Source organism: Pantherophis guttatus, chromosome 6 (assembly GCF_059756535.1).
Source record: "Pantherophis guttatus breed Tessera chromosome 6, ASM5975653v1, whole genome shotgun sequence".
Classification (NCBI taxonomy): domain Eukaryota; kingdom Metazoa; phylum Chordata; class Lepidosauria; order Squamata; family Colubridae; genus Pantherophis; species Pantherophis guttatus.
The window spans coordinates 105,277,363-105,298,228 of record NC_142068.1 but is presented as its reverse complement, the minus strand read 5'-3'; the positions used below and the strand labels follow the sequence as shown (position 1 = coordinate 105,298,228).

The 20,866-nt window shown below is 47.1% G+C and overlaps 1 protein-coding gene across 1 annotated transcript; it reads left to right on the top strand.

Annotated features, from left to right (window-relative positions):
- Positions 1-681: 681 nt before the first annotated feature.
- LOC148113244 (vomeronasal type-2 receptor 26-like) lies at positions 682-20,575 on the top strand. Its single transcript, XM_087871953.1, has 5 exons — positions 682-1,126; positions 1,550-1,838; positions 15,677-16,480; positions 18,978-19,190; positions 19,768-20,575. The coding sequence occupies exons 1-5, from the start codon at positions 897-899 to the stop codon at positions 19,981-19,983; spliced, it is 1,752 nt and encodes a 583-aa protein (XP_087728079.1). The 5' UTR covers positions 682-896; the 3' UTR covers positions 19,984-20,575.
- The last annotated feature ends 291 nt before the right edge of the window (positions 20,576-20,866 follow it).

The window sequence follows — 20,866 nt, the reverse complement described above, 5'->3', positions numbered from 1 at the left end:
GATGGAAAGCATTCCATCATTTAAATAAAAAGTGTGGAATGAAGGGAAACAATAATAAGGATATAATAAATAATACTAGAATATGATATACTGGTATACTAGATTCTGTAACCATTAGGTTCTCTCTCTCTCTCTCTCTCTCTCTCTCTCTCTCTCTCTCTCTCTCTCTCTCTCTCTCTGGATGTGATTTATTTAACTCTGCAAAGTTTGAAAAACTAGTTGTTCACTAAGGTTGATTTTGTTCTTGGAGTCTGGCCACACTATTGCATCAGCCCTTTTGGGTGGTGCCCTTGAGCATTAGCTTTCAAAATAAAGTTCCAACTCAGCTGGCAGCTATTTCAGGTCTGTGACATGCTCTGGCATTAACTGGCCCCCAGAGTTTTGTCTTTCATCACTATGCAAATAAATATCAGGTTTATTTGTTTTTTCAGCCACAGGTGCCGTGTATTCCCTCCGGGGCCACTTTCAAGCATGGAGCTCCCAAACCTCTTAAATCTAGATGACTGATTTAATTCCATCTCTGCCCCTGTTATTATGAGTCACATGGGGATTATTTCCCTTTCATTTCCCTCTAGAGAATTTCCCAACAATCTTTGACTGCAAGAACTAGCTGAATTATCCAGGGATCCCTCCTGAGAGGGAGAATTATGGTAAAAGTTTCAGCTCCGCTCTTTGGCCGAATCCTCCAGGGGAGACTTTGGGCAGAGAAATATGGAGTTTAGGGACAGGCAGGGTCTGTGCTCTTGAATGTACGTCTCTCTCCTTTCAAGATAAAGCTGAGTGTTTCTCTGTATTTGAATCAGGAAAGACACCTCAGATTCCACCTTGTGAGAGTCCTTTGATTCTTCTAATTCTTCTTTAGAAACAGGAAAGGGATTCATTGATTCATGCCATGAATGATGGACCTCCTGCTTCTGCTTCTGCTGCTGCTTTTGTCCCATCCAGTCTCTGGGAAGCTGAGAATGAAATGCCCGCTGAGTTCAGAGAACCAGGATGGAAAACAACCACAGAGCTTTTACAGCCCAGGAGACCATCTCATTGGTTTAGTCCTCACTGGAAGTGAAAGATTGCATAGAAAGTTGCTTTTCAATATGGCTCCTTCTCTTCAGTTTGTTTTCCATGATTTGTAAGTCATTCAGTCATCCATCCATTCTAACCCTCTCCTTCTTTTCAGTTTTTTATTTTTCATTTCTTCCTATATTGGGGAATATGTCTAATTTCCTGAATGATTTTGATTTCCATGGCTTCTCTCTTTTGTCTGATTTTGTGAAAGAGACTCAAATCCAAAAATGGATCTGAAAAAAAGCTGAAAGGGCTGCAGATTATTTTCCTTTCTCACTTCAATCCTTAATTTATCACTTGAATAATGAATTTAAAGTAGTGGTGAAATCAGTTGTAGTTGCCATACCACAGCCATTCCCATATTTGTGTAACTGATCATTGCTTTTGGATCAATGTTGGCTTAAGGCTCAATAGACTTCTGGAGGATTATATATTAAAATCAGTATTTATTGTTGCTTTTGATTATAATAACATGTTTTAACAATAGGAGTCTTCATTGGTTTTCATATGGCTTACGGTTCATTTTCAACATTCAACTGGCCAACAAGAATTCCCATCTCTTGCACAATCTCACACTTGGCTACAACATCCATTACAACCATTTGAGCCCTTTCCGCACTTCAGATGCCTTGCTGGACATTCTCTCCACTGGAGAAGCCAATGTCCCCAACTACGGCTGTGGAAGGAAGGAGAACCTTCTGGCTCTTCTTGATGCAGCTGACAGGGACATCTCCATCCAGATGTCAACATTAGGAGGCACCTACAAAGTCCCACAGGTTTGTGTGTGTGTTTCTCCTTCTGGTAAAGTGAGGGGTGGGTGGTGGTGGGTGAGCAATATATGTAATCATGTCTTCTTCATGGAATTCAAGAGCTGCATATTATTTTCTCCATATTATCAAAAATGTCAATATTTTACCCCATTATGTTCATCTTGAGATTCATCATAAAAGGCCTGAAATACAAGCAATACATTCCCTGGAGAAGACATTCTACCAATTATTTAACCGATCAAAAAGTATCCTTGGTTGTTGGGGCCCCTATTAGCATCTTCATTTTCACAGATAAATGATGCCTGCCCTATCCACTGAGATTGAAGTTGGCAATAGTAGCATTTTACCTATCTAAAAAAATGGAATAAAAATTATAGGCCAAATAGACTAGCAGATATTGTGGTTAAAATTTATGCCATGATCCTCTTAGTTAAACTTGAGAAAAAATCATTCCTTGCAGAAGAACCAGAAGGTTTTAGGTAGAATTAAAAGCTATATAGATTTTATAAGGAATAATGCACAAGTTAACAATCTAATATTGGCAACAAATTTGTCTTGAAATGTCTAATCTATATCAGTGAGGTAAAACAAGGTTTGCTGCTTTCTAGATGTTAGTGCAACATTTGACTCAATAAACAGAGAAATATGATGGAGAAAATGGATGGCCCTCAAAATGGAGCTTAGACTGTTGGCCCTGATCCAAGCCCTTGTTTGAGAGGGAGGTTTGGACTCAATGGAGCCAAGAGAAGAAGGATCCATGCTTACTGTTAGATCGGCACAGGGAAAAGAGACGCGACTCAGCTATAGTCCGATCAGCACTTTATTTCAATAGGAAAACGAACTACCGGCTGAGCTGCCGAGCCTCCTTTTATGCGGCTCCGGCAAGCCAGCCGGCCAATGACAGCTATTTAAAATTCCCGCCAGTGGAATCAGCCAATCCCCCGGCAGATGTCCTTATAAGGACATAACACCCCTCCCCTCCTAGTTCTTAGTCAGTCAATCCGTGGCCGACGTAGGTCACGTAATCGTGCAGGTAGGCGGGGCGGCTAATAGTCCTACCTGACCTGTGCGGCTCAGTTCTTTCATCGACGCTGCTCCGAACGAGTTGGCCTTCTGCTCTCTCCTGTCCCTGCGGTGGAACATCCTGGGACTCGGCCGTTGAGTGTGCGGGGCCTCGCCTAGCGCCTCCGGCTGGAGTGGAGGAATCGTTCTGCGGTCAGTGAGGTCCCTCTTCCTGGCCGGGGTGATGGATGCTCGGTTCCTGGCGTTCGCCTCTCGTTCAGACTGGACAGCTGAATCGCGGTAGGACCCTTGGCTCTTTTCCCTTTTCTTTGCCTCTTGTTCTGGGTCTCTCGCCGTCGGCGGTGGCGGAACATCCCCATGGATGTGCTCCCGCTTGTAGTTGTGGTTGTTGTTGGCCGGTCCCACTGGGGTGGGGTTGGCCTACCTTGTCGGGGTCGGGTAGGCCTCCCCCGATGGGGTAGTGTCGGTCTCCCTTGCCGGGGTGGTGGATGCCTACCCCGCTGGGTCGGTGTAGGCTTGCCATGTTGGGTTGTCGTCAGTCTACCCCGTCATGATGGTGGGAGTCCCTTTTGCTGGGGAATCGCCAGTCAGCGTTGTTGGTGAGATGATGGCCCATCGTGTTGGGTTGGTGCCGGTCTACCTCGTCTGCCTCGCTGGGGTGGAGGTGGCCCGCCGTGCCAGGTTGGTGCCAGCCTGCCCCGTCGGGGTGGGGCAGGTCTACCTCCTCAGGGTGTTGTAGGCCTACCTCATCGGGGTGTTGCAGGCCTACCTCGTTGGGGTGGCACAGGTCTACCTCATCGGGGTGGTTTCCCTTGACTTCCCTCCACCTTTTCCGGAGCTGGTCAATGTGCCGTCTGCAGGTTCGTCCATCGTCCAGCTCCACTTCGGCAGGCCCTGGAAGTTTAGCGCAAACACCACGTCTCCGCTTCTGAAACTCCGTGGTGGCTGTGAGTTGTTTGGTTTGCTTTGCGGGTTGTATTGGGGGTGAAGCCGATCTAGCGGAGATCGCAGCCATCATGGCGATGAGGCCGGAGGATTTTCTGGATGACCGGGCTCGGGTGGCATTTGTTATCAGCTCCCTCTCTGGCACTGCCGCCCGATGGGCCACGTCCCTGTTGCTGCAAAATAGCCCCTTGCTCCTGGACTATCAGGGCTTTTTGCAACACCTGCGCACCATGTTTGAAGACCCCCTCCGGGTGCAGACAGCAGCGAGGCGCATCAAGAACCTCCGCCAAGGCAAGCGCCCCCTGCAGGACTATATTGCGGAGTTCCGACTGCTAGGCCAGGATTCAGCTTGGAATGAGGCGGCGCTGATGGATGCCTTCCAGGACGGCCTCTCCGACGAGATGCAGGACGAGCTGGTTCGTGTGGAGGCGCCTGCAACGGCGACAGCCCTGTCGGGCTCTTCTGGAACCACCGACAGCGTCGGCACCCCCGCGTTTCGCACCGACAGCGCCCAGGACCGCACCGCGTTTTGTGGTGACGGCTGAGGAGCCCATGGAGCTCGGAGCAGCCAGACCACAACTGACGGCCCAGGAGCGGATGCGGAGACGCCAAGGGGGGTTGTGCCTCTATTGTGGCGAGGCTGGACATTTTGCTGCCTTCTGTCCCCGGAAGCAGAGTGGACCGCTCAAGCCTGTTCCGGAGTCTCGGCGTGACCAGCCGGGAAACGGGCCAGGCCTGGCCTAGGGGAAACCCTGGGTCAGGCACGTGACCATGTCCCGCCAGAGTCGGCGGCTGTGGACTGTGAGCCCCCTCGGCACCTGATTTTGAACACCCGGGTGTTGTTGGCTAACCGGTCGGAGGGGCTCCAGGCGCACGTGCTGGTGGACTCAGGGGCCACCACGAACTTTATGGACCAGGCCTTTGTGGCCCATTACAAAGTCCCCTTGGTTCCAGTGGACCCTCCGTTGAGGGTCGAGACTATCGATGGGCGGGAACTCGTGGCGGGGCCCATCAAATTTGCTACCCAGCCCTTGCGCCTCGCCATTGGGAACCACGAGGAGGCGATCCAGTTTTATGTGACGGCGGATCTGCACTTTCCCTTGGTCCTGGGGATGGCCTGGCTTCGGGCGCACGACCCTCAGGTGGCATGGTGGAGAAACGCCATCTCGTTCCCGAGCCTGCAGTGTATCAACCACCTTTGCCACACCTGTGCCGGCCAGGACGTCTCTGCCCCGAACGTCTCCTTGCCTCTGGAGCTGACACCCTTCACAGACGTGTTCAGCGAGAAGGAGGCGGACCGCTTGCCCCCGCACCGACCCTACGACTGCGTGGTGGACCTGATGCCCAACGCGCCCCTGCCCTCGGGACGTTTGTACTCCATGTCGGAGCCCAAGCTGGCCGCCTTACGGGACTTTCTGGAAAAGAACCTGGCCCATGGGTTCATCCGGCCTTCGATCTCCCCGCTCTCGGCCCCGGTCCTCTTAGTGAAAAAGAAGACGGGGGACTTACGCCTGTGTTGCGACTACCGGCGCTTGAATGCCATCACAGTGCGGAATCGCTACCCCCTGCCGCTGATCCCGGAGCTGATGGAGAGGTTGCGGGAGGCCTCGATCTTCACTAAGCTCGATCTCCGAGGGGCCTACAACCTGGTGCGCGTGCGAGAGGGGGACGAGTGGAAGATGGCGTTCGGCACTCGGTACGGACACTTCGAGTATACCGTCATGCCGTTCGGGTTGACCAACGCCCCCGCGGTCTTCCAGCACTTGATGAATGACGTGTTCCGGGACATGCTGGATCGGTTCGTGGTGATCTACCTGGATGACATTTTGATCTATTCCCAGACCCCGGAAAGTCACCTCCAGCATGTCCGCCAGGTCCTGCAGCGCCTGCGGGAGCACCAGCTCTATGCGAAGTTGGAGAAATGCTACTTCTTCCAGACTTCCATAGAGTTCCTCGGGCACATAATCACCCCCGAGGGCATCGCGATGGACCCGCGCAAGGTGGAGGCCTTGCGCAGTTGGGAACCCCCGTGTCGGGTGAAGGACGTTCAGAGTCTGTTGGGATTCGCCAACTACTATCGGACCTTCATCCCGGGCTTCGCCACCCTGACCTTGCCGTTGACCCAGCTCCTTCGGAAGAAGGTCCCGTTCCAGTGGGGGCCCCCGCAGCAGCAGGCCTTCGAGGTCCTCAAGCAGGCCTTTGTCACGGAGCCGGTACTGAGGCACCCCAATCCACACCGTCCGTTCGTGGTTGAGACGGACGCGTCCAACGTGGCGATTGGGGCGGTGCTGCTACAGGCTCTGGTGGATGGCGGCACTCTTTTTCCCTGCGCTTACTACTCCCGGAAACTCAATCCTTCCGAGCGCAACTACACCATCTGGGAAAAGGAGTTGTTGGCTATCAAGGCCACGTTCGAGGCTTGGCGACATCACCTCGAGGGGGCCCGACACCAGGTGGAGGTGCGGACGGACCATCGGAACCTGGAGCACCTCACCACGGCCAGGAAGTTGAACAAGCGGCAGATCCGGTGGTCGTTGTTTTTCACCCGGTTCAACTTCCACGTCACGTACGTTCCGAGCAACCTCAACCAGAGGGCGGACGTGCTATCCCGTAAGCCGGAATACTTTTGCCCCAAGGACTCCCTTCCCCCCCGGACAGTGCTGCCAGCGGACTCCTTGGCCGTGGTCCAGGAACCGGTGGACCTGCGGGCTCAGGTGCTGGAAGCGCAGCGACGGGACGACTGGTCGCAGCAGCGGAGAGCGGACGTCGGCCCCGCGTCCCCATGGACCATGGAGGAGGGCTTGCTCAGGCACCGGGGTCGGCTGTACGTGCCCATGAGTCCGCTCCGAGCTCTCGTCATGAACCAGTGCCATGACAACCCCACGGCGGTGTCAGGTTTCGGTGCTATCTTGAATAAACTTCATTCTCAAACGCAAACTCTAATGAATCACTTTTATTTTAAGAATAGCCGAGTCCGACATTCCTGATTTCATTTTGCAGCCAAACTGGCCCCTCCTTCCAACCCCCTCCTCTTCCGCTCTCCAACCCCAATGTCCCATTGGCCATCATGCAGATCCATTTCTACCTCCCGGCACGTTCTTTTCACAGGAATGTAGCCCCCATCCTCGTCTCCCAGGAAACACTATCTGTACATACAAAACTAGGTAAAAGTTCATCTTGTTATGTCAGCGCTGGAAGAGAGCCTAATTTGGAACGCTGACAGGAGGGGCACTTCGGCTTCTCTAAGATTTTGAACTTAGTGACGCGGACTTTTTGGTGGCCTCGGGTATGGCACGACGTGCACGCCTACGTGACGTCCTGTGTGACGTGCCGACAGGCCAAAGCCGCGTCCGGCCCCCCTCCTGGACTCCTCCAGCCGCTGCCGACACCAGAGAGACCGTGGGGAGCCATCTCCATGGACTTCCTGACTGACCTGCCCGTCCGCTACATTCACGACTGTCCTCGTGGTGGTGGATGCGCTCACGAAGATGGCACATTTCATCCCGTGCCGCGGCCTGCCCTCGGCCCGCACCACGGCTCGCCTGTTCCTGCAGCACATCTTCCGCCTCCACGGCCTGCCGGACTGGGTGGTTTCGGACCGTGGGGCCCAGTTCACGGCCCGCTTCTGGAAAAGCCTGATGGCCACGCTGGAAGTGCAGGTGTGCCTGTCGTCGTTGCACCATCCGGAGACTGACGGGGGCACGGAGAAGGTCATCGGCATACTGGAGCAGTACCTCCGCTGTTTTGTCAACCAGAGCAGGACAACTGGGCCGAGTACCTTCCCCTGGCGGAGTTTGCCTTTAACAACTCCCAACACACCTCCACCCAGATGACCCCGTTCCATGCCAATGTCGGATACCATCCACGGCTTTTCCCATTGATCATCATGGACTCCCCTGTTCCCGAGACCCGGGACTTCCTCTCGGAGCTGCAGGCGGTGCAGCAACTGGTGCGGCGGCAGCTGATCCGGGCAAAAGAGGATTATAAACGGTTCGCCGATCGCGCCCACCGGGCGATGCCACCACTGGAAGTAGGAGATCGGGTGTGGCTGTCCACGAAACACCTCCCCACGGACCGGCCAGTGAGGAAACTGGCCCACCGCTTTATCGGTCTCTTCCCTATCGAGGCGGTCATCAACCTGGTGGCCTACCGGTTGACTCTACCCCGCTCCATGCAGCTCCACCCCGTTTTTCATTGGTCCCTCCTGGTCCCTGAGGCCCCCGCGAGGCATCTCCGCCGCCCGATGACGCCTGCCCCGCCCCAGCTGCAGCCGACGAGGACGACGCCTCGACGTACAAGGTGGACAGTATCTGGGACTCCCGTTGGCTGAAGGGGCGCTTCCAATACCTCATCGCCTGGAAGGGGTACGGGGCCGAGGATTTCACCTGGGTGGACGCGTCTGCCATTCAGGCCCCTGACCTGGTGCGGGCTTTCCACGAACAGTTCCTGTCCCAACCCCATCCCGACCGTCAGACCCGGGGGAAGGGCCCTGCGGTGGGGGATAGTGTTGTGGCCCCGCCCTCTGAGCCTATCCCATCGGAGGAAGAAAGCTCCGAGCATGAGGAAAAGGAGTCAGCCAGGCCTCCCTCTCCAGGCCCCTCCCCTCTGGCACTGTCTCAGGTGCTGGCCGAGGGAGAGGAGATTAGCAGGGAGACAGGTGTCTCGGATGAGAGTGAAGGAGAGACATCATTCCTGGACGCACGCCTCCAAAGGCGTCATAAACGATTGCAGCAGCTCAGGAGGCGTGCTAGGGATTAGAACTGAGTCACTGGACCACACCCCAGAGACTATATAATAGAGGGTGGTGGCCAGTGATCCTTGTGACGAACAAAAATAAACCTTGGATAGTCACTAAAGCATCGTCCGAAACTGCGGAGAGGAATATTATTTTCTGTTGGACTCTTGTACGCTGAGTATATTATCTTTCTGTTTCTGTGGAAATAAAAGCACTTGGCAGACGGTGTGTATATTGCTGCCAAGTTAAATAAAGACCTGGGTGTGTGCCAAGTGCTTCGTTAACCCTCGGCTGGCTGTGTTTGTGTGTGTGTGTGGACGGGGACAGAACATCTTGCTTGCAGCAGTTCGAGGTGTCTTTTGGATAGCTGCAGCTTGAGCTTCTTCAGCTGCCCCCAGTCTATGATCGAGTAAGGCGATCCCGAGTCGATTTCCATGGGGCATGGTGTCCTTTCCACGTGAACGGTCACGTGGAACTTGTCAGATCCCTTGGCAGCGGCATGCGCTATAGTGATCTGATGGACCCCTCTGCTCTTTACGTGGCTCTCTCCGTCTCGCCGGGGGTATTGGGACCGTTTGGATGACCTCTGGTATTCGCGGTCCATGGTCCTGGGAGCCTCTGAGACTGGTTCTGCCGCTCTGCATGCCTCAGCGATGTGGCCCTTTCTCCTGCAGCGCCTGCAGGTCGCATCCCACCAGTGACATCTGGCGCGTGGATGGTCCCCGTTGCAGCTGGCGCAGCATTCCTCCCGGCCACCATCTTGAGGCTTTTTCTGCCTTTGGGGTCTTGTGACCTTATGGACAGCCATTTCAAATTCAGAGTCAGACCCAGTGGTTGTCTCGTCTGAAGATTGTTGGGGATCCCTGTGGATCTTGTCGATCCCCTTGGATCTCCGCATCACGGCTACTGCTCTGTCGGAAGATTCGGCGGCTGTAGCTTCTTCGATCACATCTTTTAAGGACACTTTCTTCTGGCTGAGGAGTTTCTTTTGGACTGTGCTGTCCCTCATTCCGAAGACAATTAGGTCCCTTAGCTGGACATCCACATTCTTGAACTCGCAGCTGGCCGCGATTTTCCGGAGCGCTAATATGAAGTCCTTGACTGATTCCCCATTGTGCTGGTTGCGCTGATGGAAGTCGAACCAGTTGGCTAACGGGGTGCTTGATGGAGCGTAATGTTCCTAAAGGACTTCTTGTAGCTCAGACCATGGCATCAGCTCGATGTCTCTCGGTGTCACGAGGTCCATGGCCATTTCCAGGACCCCTGAGCCACAGTGAGCCAGGAAGAGAGCTCTCTTCCTGTTGTCGTCCAGATCGGTGAATCCGCTGCCCGCCAGGAATTGTCTGAATCGGACCATGAAGGACTTCCATTTCTCCTGGTTTGGCTCGAACGGAGCCAGCGAGATCAGTGGTCTGGACATGGTTCTGTGACTCAGCTTTGGCGATTCCGCTTCAGTGATTCAGCTCTTTTTCTGGGTGGTGGTGGCGATCGTGCCCGCTGATCTGCTGTCGGTTCTTTCCTCGTCCTTCGTCGCCAGTGTTAGATCAGCGCAGGGAAAAGAGACGTGACTCAGCTATAGTCCGATCAGCACTTTATTTCAATAGGAAAACGAACTGCCGGGTGAGCCTCCTTTTATGTGGCTCCGGCAAGTCAGCCGGCCAATGACAGCTATTTAAAGTTCCTGCCAGTGAAATCAGCCAATCCCCCGGCAGATGTCCTTATAAGATCATAACACTTACCAAGGAGGAAGGGAAGGAGTGCATATTTAAACCCTTCTTATTCAGTGTAAATATGAATGACTTACCAGGAATAATGAAGGATAAAAAAACCCAGTTCATTAATAAATCTTATTTTATTTTTTGACAAAAATGATTAAATTAGTGGACCAATGAAATGCAGGGCACGTAGTATACAGTACTTGGATTTCAGAAAGGCTTTGACAGAGAAACCACAACCTATTTCTCAGGAAATTAAAAATATGTGGGATAGACGGCATCACCCCCCAGATGGAGTCAGCCTGTGGTCCTCAATGGAACTACGTCTGCATGGAGGGAAACAAGCAGTGGGGGACCCCAAGGTTCCATTTTAGGCCCAGTTCTCTTCAACATCTTCATCAATGATTTGGATGAGAGGAGAAATGGAGAAATCATCAAATTTAAAGACAACACTAAAGTGGCAGGAATAGCCAACGTACCAGAAGATAGACTGATGATCCAGATGGATCTAGATAGACTTGAACCCTGGGCCTATCTAACAAACTGTAATTCATTGTAGAGAAAAGTAAGGTTTCATACTTAGGCTAGAAGAACCAAATGTACACTTACAGATGAAGTGAAACCTGGCTCCATAGCAGTAACTGTGAGAGGGATCTTGGAGTCCCAGTAGACAATCACCTAAATATGAGCCAGCAATCTGTGGCAGCAGCCCAAAAAGCTAATTCAGTCCTAGGTTGCATTAACAGAGGGATAAAATCAAGAATACATATGAAGTATTGGTACCGCTTTATAATGCCTTGGCAAGACCACACTTGGATTAGTGCATCCAGCTTTGGCCACCATATTATAAAAAAGATGTAGAGACTCTGGAAAGAGTACAGAAAAGATGATTAAAGGCCTGGAGATTAAAACTTATGAGAAACAGTTGCAGGAATTGGGTATATCTAGTCTAGTGAAAAGGACGAGGGGTGACATATAGCAATGTACCAATATTTGGGGGGCTGCCACAGAGAAGAGGAGGTCCACCTATTTTCCAAAGTACTAGAAGGCAAGACAAGAAACCAAGGAGAGAAACTAACCAAGGAGAGAAACAACCTAGAACTAAGGAGAAATTTCCTAATGGTGAGGAATGGAACGTCTCCCCTTCAGAAATTGTGGGTGGTCCATCACTGGAGGCTTTGAAGAAGAGACTGGACAGCCACTTGTCTGGAATAGTATAGATAGATACAGATTAAGAGAGTTGGAAGGGACCTTGTAGGTCATCTAGTCCAAGCAGACCCTACACCATTTCTGACAGATGACGGTTTATTGAGGGTAGATACATGAAGGACAATGTAAGGCAAGTAATAGACTTATTGGAATATCTTGATAAGAATAAACAGATTTCTGCAGTGCTGGTCTTTTTGGATGCGGAGAAGGCCTTTGATAGAGTGGATTGGAATTTTCTACTAAAGACTCTAAAAAAGATGGGCTTTGGGGACCAGTTTACACAGGCAATTTCAGCAATTTATCAAGAGCAAAAAGCACAGATTATTATTAATGGAAGTTTGACGACAGAGTTTAAAATTGAAAAAGGAACAAGACAGGGATGTCCGTTGTCCCCACTTTTATTTATTTTAACATTGGAAGTCTTGCTAAATACAATACGGGACTCAAAAATTTTGAAAGGCATAATGATAAGGCAAGAGGATTATAGAGTAAAGGCATTTGCAGATGATCTGGTGGTTACCCTATCACAACCAACGGAATCAATAATCTTGATGAACGACATTATACAAGACTATGGTAGAGTTTCAGGTTTCAGAGTGAACTCAAAAAAGACTAAAATGATAGTCAAAAATATGACACAAGATCGTAAACATGAGTTTGAAAGGAGGGCAGGTTTTGAAATTGTACCTAAGGTAAAATATCTTGGAGTACAGGTTGCAGAATCAAACATGAAATTGTTTCAAAATAACTATGAGGTGTTGTGGCGAGAGGTTCAGAAAGACATGGGGACTTGGAAAAAGCTGCAACTGTCTTTACTTGGAAGAATAGCAGCAGTTAAGATGAACATTTTGCCAAGATTTCTGTTTTTGTTTCAAATGATTCCGGTGCTTAAAAGTGATAAACAACTGAAAGTTTGGCAAACTGGACTTAATAAGTTTGTCTGGAACGAGAAAAAGCCGAGAGTGAAATTGAAAATTATGCAAGATGTTCCAGAAAGAGGAGGCCTTAAACTTCCAAACCTACAGTTATATTATGATGCAGCAGCTTTAACTTTAACAAGTGATTGGTTTGGAAGTAAAAAGGCTGGAATATTGAATGCAGAAAGTTTTGATCTTGAATTTGGATGGCATGCTTATCTATTTTATGATGACAAAGTTGATAAAGTATTTAAAAGTCATATACTTAGAGACTCTTTGATGAGAGTTTGGAAGAAGCACCGACTCAAATGGGATTATAAAATACCGCTATGGCTGGATCTTGGTCATACCTTGTGGAATACAAATATAATGTCACTCGGGGGGTTTTTATACAAAGAGGTTCTTTTTACAGATGCGGGCAGATGGCAGTTGAAGACATTGCAGACACTGTTTGACGAAGGGATTAATTTAACCTGGTTACAATATAATCAATTACAATTGAGATGGAAAGAGGACCAAAAAACTGGTATTATGTTGCATGAGGAAGAATTGGTTAGACATATAAGAGAGAAAGGTCCAATGCATATTAAAAGGCTTTACAATGTTTTGCTAGAAAGGGATTCAGAAACGGAATTAGTTAAAGATTGTATGATTAAGTGGGCACAAAATTTTGAAGAACCAGTGATGTTGGAAACATGGGAAAAAATTTGGGTTCAGAATGTTAAATTTACACAGTCGCAGAATTTGAGGGAAAATTTTTATAAAATGTTTTATAGATGGCATCTAGATCCTAAAAAGTTGTCATGTATGTACCCTAATGTTCAGCCAAAATGTTGGAGATGTGAATGTTTGGATGCTACGTATTATCATGTTTGGTGGACTTGCAGGAAAGTTAAGGCTTTTTGGATAAAAATATGGTGGGTCATGCAGAATGTTTTGAAGAAAAAAATTCAATTTTCTCCACAATTGTTTTTATTGGGCATAGTTAAGGGTTTTACACGGGATGAAACAAAATTAATATTGTATATGATAACAGCAGCAAGATTGTTGATAGGTAAATATTGGAAGAATGAAGCTTTGCCTACTATCGAGGAATGGACTTCGAAGATGGCTAGTTTTGCAGAGATGGCGAAGATTTCAGCATATTTAAAAGATTGTTCACAAGAGACTTATGAATGGGAATGGAAAAGGTGGATAGAATATGTTCAGAACAAATACCAAATTAGAAAGTATCAAATAGCTTTTATTTGAAAACAATGTATTAGAAATATTTTAATATAAAGAGACAAAGAGGGAAAATTATGTAGGGGGAGGGATGGGTTCAGGTATATATATCAGTGTTATTAGTTATGAGTACATAATAGGGAAGTCTGGGGGGGGGAGGGTTAGGGAGGACGGGAAGTTTGGGGAGGGAGGTGGGGGGGTGAAAAAAAGGGGTGAAAATGTAACTGTAAAACTTTTGCAATAAAAAAAAAAAAAGAAATTGTGGGTGGTCCATCACTGGAGGCTTCTAAGAAGAGACTGGACAGCCACTTGTCTGGAATAGTATAGATAGATACAGATTAAGAGAGTTGGAAGGGACCTTGTAGGTCATCTAGTCCAAGCAGACCCTACACCATTTCTGACAGATGACGGTCCAGTCTCTTCTTGAAAGCTTCCAGTGATGAAGCTCCCACAACTTCTGAAGGCAACTTTATCTCTTTATTTCCAGGTTGAATCTCTCCTTGTTCAGTTTCCATCTGTTATTCATTGTCCGGCCCTTGGGTGCTTTGGAAAATAGCTTGACCCCCTCCTCTCTGTGGCAGCCCCTCAAATATTGGAAGACTGCTATCATGTCTCCCCTGGTCCTTCTCTTCACTAGACCAGCCATGCCCAGTTCCTGCAACCGTTCATTGTATGTTTTAGCCTCCAGTCCCCTAATCCTCTTGGTTGCTCTTCTCTGCCCTTTTTCTAGAGTCTCAACTTCTTCTTTATAGTGTGGTGACCAAAACTGGATGCAGAATTCTAGGTGTGGTCTTACTAAGGCTTTATAGGGTGGTATTAGTACCTCTCTTGATCTTGATCGTATCCCTCTGTTAATGAAATTTAGGATTGCATTGTCTTTTTTGGCTGCCGCTGCACACTCTTGACTCATATTTAATTGGTTGTCCACCAAGAGTCCAGGATCCTCTCACAGTTACTGCTATTATGCCTGGTTTTCTGCTTGAACAGGGGGTTGGACTAGAAGACCTCCAAGGTCCCTTCCAACCCTTTTATTTTGTTATAAATTCTGTTATAGGTACACATGTTTAGCCTGCTAAATTCCTATTGGAATACACTGATTTATACAGATAATGTGATTTTATCATACTTACACATTGGATTGTATAGACTTGGATTTTTTTTGTCTTAATAATTATCTGATAATTTATAAAGCAAGTTCAAAAGTTATGGTCTTTGTGAAATGACATCATAGCCATAGATGGTCAGCCATTAGAGCAAGTAACACCTTTCCTTACCTGGGGTTGTTTTCTCTGAGCCTGAATCTTGGCTCCCTCATCATCCAAGGAGCTCAGTTAGAGAAAGGGCAGGAGTGAAAGTGGTGCTTAAATGAAAACCTCATAGCTCTCCAGCTTCCTCAGCCCCAATTATTAAAGTATCTGAGGCCCAGTTTCCCCCCATGTTCTTACATCCATCTGATGTTTGGGGCTTCAGAGAGAAACCACCAGCAGAACCAACCCAATCTCAGCCTCTGAGGAGGATCTTGGGGTGGACAAAAGGACTCCAGCTGCTGCCCTCAGAGCTGATTTGGGAATTTACCCAATTTCTGTTTTGTCTAAATTCAGAAAATATGGGTATTATTGGCATGAAATTTAATCTATGGAAAGTGACAGACTCTGAAAATTGTGGCTGTTGGAACAGACAAAACTTCAATTAGAGACCAAACTTGGATTAAGCAACTAACAAATCTTTGAGGTCTGCCTGTTTCTTGTATAACTGGAGAAAGAAGTTAAAAAATTTCCTCCAGAAAGAATCTGGGATATAGAAGCAAAAAAAGATGCAGCAATTAAAAGATGCACCTCGAAAATTATAATAGGCCCTTTATTGGAATAGAATACTCCAGTTGGCATTTGCACGTGTTAATATAATTGTGATAAATTATACAATCTTGCTAATAGTCTGTCTTTAATATTTTAAACAATGTCTGATTAACAAACTATTCTAATACATTCATGAGAACTAGGTTGGATTTATTAAAATCTAATATTTTGGACTTGATCTGACCTCAGATATAACACAACTTTCTTCATTGTTTTTTAGATCAGTCATACAATTGTTTCAGAGGCTCTGAATGATAAAAGTCAATTCCCTTTTTTCCACCGGATGAATCCCAAAGAAGGAATCCAGTACCCAGCAATTGTCCCACTGCTCCTCCATTTCAGATGGACCCTTATTGGCCTCTTTGCTTCAGACACAGAGAAGGGAGAGAATTTCATGAGGATTTTTTCTCCTATGCTTGTCAGGAGTGGAATTTGTGTGGTTATATCACAACTGTTCTCAACAACTGGATATACAGCATCCCTCAGGGATTCCCTCTCTATGTGGAGACAAGTCAACGTCTTTGTTCACTTCATGGAATTTGGTTCCATTTGGGAGAGAATTCTTCCTTTCCATTTCACATTTATGAGTCTCCCAGGACCCATTGAAGGGAAAGTCTGGATCCTCACAAATTTTATAGGGTATAAAATAAACAAGCATAGAAAGCGTAGACTTCTCAAATACATCCATAGTATTTTGAACTTTAGTCATCTGGCAAAAGAAAGGCCAATTGATTCTGCCTTTGAACCCCTTTTCTTTGTGGAAGAAAAGTTTCAAGATCCTTATTTCCGCTGTTCTCTTTCAAACATCGTCTTTTCTGTCAAAGGCCGCAGAAGATGCACTCAGAAAGCCCCACTGGAGACCCAGGAGAAAAGGAACAGGATCCGGGCCCCAAATCACTATCTATGTTACAGTATCATTCAGACTCTGGCCCAGGCCTTGAATGCCGCTTATTCCTCCAGATCGAGGAGGAGAAGGAAGGAGGGAGAAAAGAGTTTCGGGTCTCCAAGGCTGCAGCCGTGGCAGGTATGGGGGTCCCAATATGGATCCATTAATCTTAGATCCTTTGGAGGAGGAATCCAGAGGAGAAGGAGGGGAACCAACTCAACAGATCTGTCCAATTCAATTACTCAGGGAATAATGGTTCCAAAGAGTAGATACCATGGCATTTTGATATTACAAACTGCTAATTTGAAAATGCTGTATTCTTTTTTAAATAAAATTCCTGTATTTGTGGGTTTGTGATGAGCATGGTGGAATTTCCCCTTTGTTCCGTCCCCACAGCAGGTGGGTCTGTGTGCAGCTCAACAGGCAGCTAAACCCCCCTCTTCTCCTCCAGTGAAAGGGAGCCTGGGGTGGATCTGGGTGTTTCATTGGGAGAAAAGGGCACGGAGAAACTGAGGAAATGCAAAGAGTGAGAATCAAATATAAATAGGAGATAGGCAGCATTAACTAACAGCCAACAAAGAAGCAGCTGGAACCTCTCCAGCGATGCTCCGTGTGAGGGACGGAGGCCTCCGGATGACCATGTGTCTCGATCAAACCGGCTGCTTCCGTCTCCTCCAAAGGCTGAGAGAAAAGGGAGTCTGGCTTCCGACCATACAGTCAGGCTTATCTGCCCCCGGCCACTAGGTGGGGCTAGAGCAACAACAGCCCAATAGATACATGTTGTGGCATGACAACCTTTATAAATTTGGAGGAGACCCTGAGACCATGTAGCCCAACCCCTCCTCTCTGCAGGAATCCCAGTTAAAGCTTCTCTGACTGATGGCTGCTCAGTCTCTGCATATAATCCATGAAGTAGAGACTGAACTTCTCTGCTTCACTGGCTCAGCTCTAAAACAGCAAATTCTCCTCCAAGTGTGGTGCCTGCGAGGGGACCTGGTCCTTGAGTTGGGGTCTCCCCAAATCAGAATGGTCACTTCCTGATACTTCCTGAAATGATGGCTGCATTTGCCTTCTTTACATGAACATCTTCCTGCTGACTCAGATTCTGTTTCCAGTTACCGTATTTTTCAGAGTATAAAATGCACCTTTTCCCCACTAAAAGGGGGTGAAAATTTAGATGGGTCTTATACACCAAATATAGCCCTGCCCACCCACTGGCCCCCACCCTTTGCCCTCTGCCTCCTTGCAAGCAAACAGCAAGAAAAAACAGCTCTTTTCAGCTTCAGCACAGCCTAATTAGCACAAGTTGATTGGATCGGCCTCCCAATTCTCAGCTGATTTGCTCTCAGTTGTTTTGCGCAGGGCTCTACTACGTTACTGCAAAGAGGTAAATTGCTGGGCAGATTTTTTTCTCCTTGTGCTAATCAAGCTATGCTGAAAACGAAAATGAAAGTAAAGCAGGCTGTTTGCTGTTTGCTGCAATGAGGCAAAATTGCTCAGAGGCAGAGGGAAATTTCTTTGTCTTCTTTTCCTCACCAAAAAAGGTAGGTGCATCTTATACTCTGCTGCATCTCTCTTGAACCCTTGGCCTGAATGGCCACCCCCAGGGATCTGAAGGGGCTTCCCTGCTCTATTTTGTGGCCCTTTAGATACCATGAATCAAGTTTTGGCCTTTTTGATCTTTGTTTTCTCATCATTTATGCCCAGTTGATTGTAATTGCAGTGCTGGAGAAGGGCTCGCAAGGCTCTTTTAAGGCCTTCTGGTGTCCTGGAGAGGATCACAGGGGCATCTGCATAGAGCAGGAGGGGGATGCTTCGGTCACCTATTTTTTTGGGGGGGAGGGGTTGATTTGGTTTGTTTAGCCATTTTACCATGCCAGTTATGTAAAAGTTGAAAAGCAGGGGGGCCAAAATGCCCCCGTTTAACCCCCTTTTGAGTTTTAACTGACTTCGAGAGGGATCCCTGCATATCACACCTCACCTTGAGGGATGTCTTAGTATGTAGGGCAGGTAAGAGATGAAGAAGCCTGTGGTCAATTGAGGCAGCTTCCAGCTTCTCCCATAGCTTAGTCCTGGGAACCGTATCAAAGGCTGCCTTGAGATCTATGAAGCAGGCGTAAAATGATGCAGGTCTATTTGATATGTATTTTTCCATCAGTTGATGAAGAACTAAGCACTGATCAGTACTGCCTCTCCCCTCTCTAAACCCGGCTCCCTCTTCAGCGATCAAATTCTCCAGAGCCAGCCACTCTCCATCTGGAGGTGTTTTCCATCAGGATGACCAGGGAGAAGATTAGCCTGACTACTTTCTTCTTGATCAACTTTCTGGGAATCAACCTCTTGTTTTCAAAGAGTTTTTGAATCACCATTTTCCCCCTCTGTTCATTTTATCTGTCATCTGCTCTAGAATGTTCCCTATAATTGACCAATTGTGTCAATTATATTTTCTTTATGCTTTGTCAGTATATGATGGACAAATCTTTCTCAAAGCTTTTCATTCACTTATGAAGATAATGGCAGTATTTGTAACCTATTTAACCATATTTGGAGATTAGACAATAGTGGAAGAAAGATTCAATGTGGGATAAGAAATAAAGTTTTCTGTTTTTCAAATTCTTGGATGTTCCCATTCTAGTTTCATCCCTTTCTGGAGAAGAATGAATTTTGGAATATTTCTGATAGCAAACTGTACTTGGACCAAAATGGAGAGATAACAGCAGATCTGGGCATCAGAATCTTCTTGGTTCTCCCCAAGGAGGATGTCAAGGAAGAGTTTCTGGTGTATTCTCAAAGACAGAGACTTTTTATCAAAAAAGGTGCTCTTTCACGGCTAAAGTTGCTCAATAAGGTGAGAGAAATTTTGGTGTCTTTTCTCTGTTTTCCAAAGCCTGAGGTCCCATTTCAAGTGGGCAAAGCCTAGAGTCTCCAGAGTGGTTGGCCTCCCATGCCAGGTGGTGTCATCTCATGGAAGCTCTTCAAGAGACGGGACCTAAGTGGAGTGGCTTTGCCATGTTTTATGGAAACCTTTCAAGATCTTACTGGTCAGAGGTTTCTTTCTCCATCACAGTTTAATTTCATATTAAAAAACCTAATAGAATAAAATTTCCTAAATCTTTTACAGTAAACTTTGTTATCAGTTTTATTAAAAATATATCATCATACTTAGAAAGAATCAATTCCATCTGTCTAGACTTTAGTAAATAGAAAATTATTTTATTGTAATGTTAAATTCCGAAAGCAAAAGGAACTAAATGAAGAATCTGCCAGTTGTTTTACCTCCTGCATCTGTTTAGGAGTAGTCAGAGGTTTCCTATTTACCCCAGTGAAGACCAGAGGCTACTTGTCTCCATCCATTTCTCCCTCCATTTTCCATGGACGGAGAGTCCTAACACCTTTTCCTTGGCATTCTTTGTTTTTCTGATTAGTCCCTGCCTCAGTCCAAATGTGTGGAAAGTTGCCATCCTGGATTTGTCAAGAGGGCTCGAGAAGGAGAGCCAGTTTGCTGCTACGACTGCGTTCCTTGTCCGGAGGGGACCTTCTCCACTCAGGAAGGTGGTTCACGCAGAGGAAAATGGGAGGCTTTATGGAATTCGACCCAAATTAAAAGACAGATTGAAGCTCACCTGGTTTTTTATTTTTAACCTGCACAATTTCTTATCTAAATGGAAGTAAATCAAAAAGACTTTGAAGGAGGAGCTGGGAAAGAGATGGGAGGAGGGGGTGGCAGAGTGGGCAAGCTTTACTAACAGCAGAGGAAATATCTCTTCTGCTTTTCATTTTGGATATGTGCTGCTAAATTCATCTTTCTAGGAACATTTGAGTTCTTTGAAAATTGATGAATTGTTATACGTCCACCTTCTGAAAGGCCTTCAGAAGTTCTGGGAGCTTCATTACTGGAAGCTTTCGAGAAGAGACTGGACTGCCATTTGTCAGAAATGGTGTAGGGTCTCTGCTTAGGCAGGGAGGAGTGGACTAGATGACCTATAAGGTCCCCTCCAATTCTGTTAATCTGTAATCTGTATATTGGATCCTCCCCTTGAGGATCACTGAGAAGGTGTCACTGGTCCATAATGTGGTGCTGTGGATAGTTATGGGGGGAACTCATTACACAAATATTCTGCCAGTCATGTAGATCAATCAATCAATCAATCAATCAATCAGAACAGAGCTGGAAAGGAGCTTGGAGGTCATTTAGTCCTACTCCCTTCTCAAGCAGGAGACCTTATGCCATTTCAAAGGAGTAACTGTTCAATGAAATTGTTAAGAAATACTTCTTGGAAAATGCCTGGAGTATCAGCTGTTATCCAAAGAAGGTATTTTCTGTAAGATAAAAGGGCAGAATATTAAAGAAATATTAAAGTGTTTTAAGAAATTGCCACTGTATTTTTTTTTTCTTTCATCAACCGTAGAATTAAAATAGTAGATTTCAGGTCCTTTAATTTTCCACTCTATAATTTCTACCTAAAGCAATTTCTCTGCTCCTCTTCCAAGCTTGTCTTGTCTATGAAGGGCTGGAGAAGATGC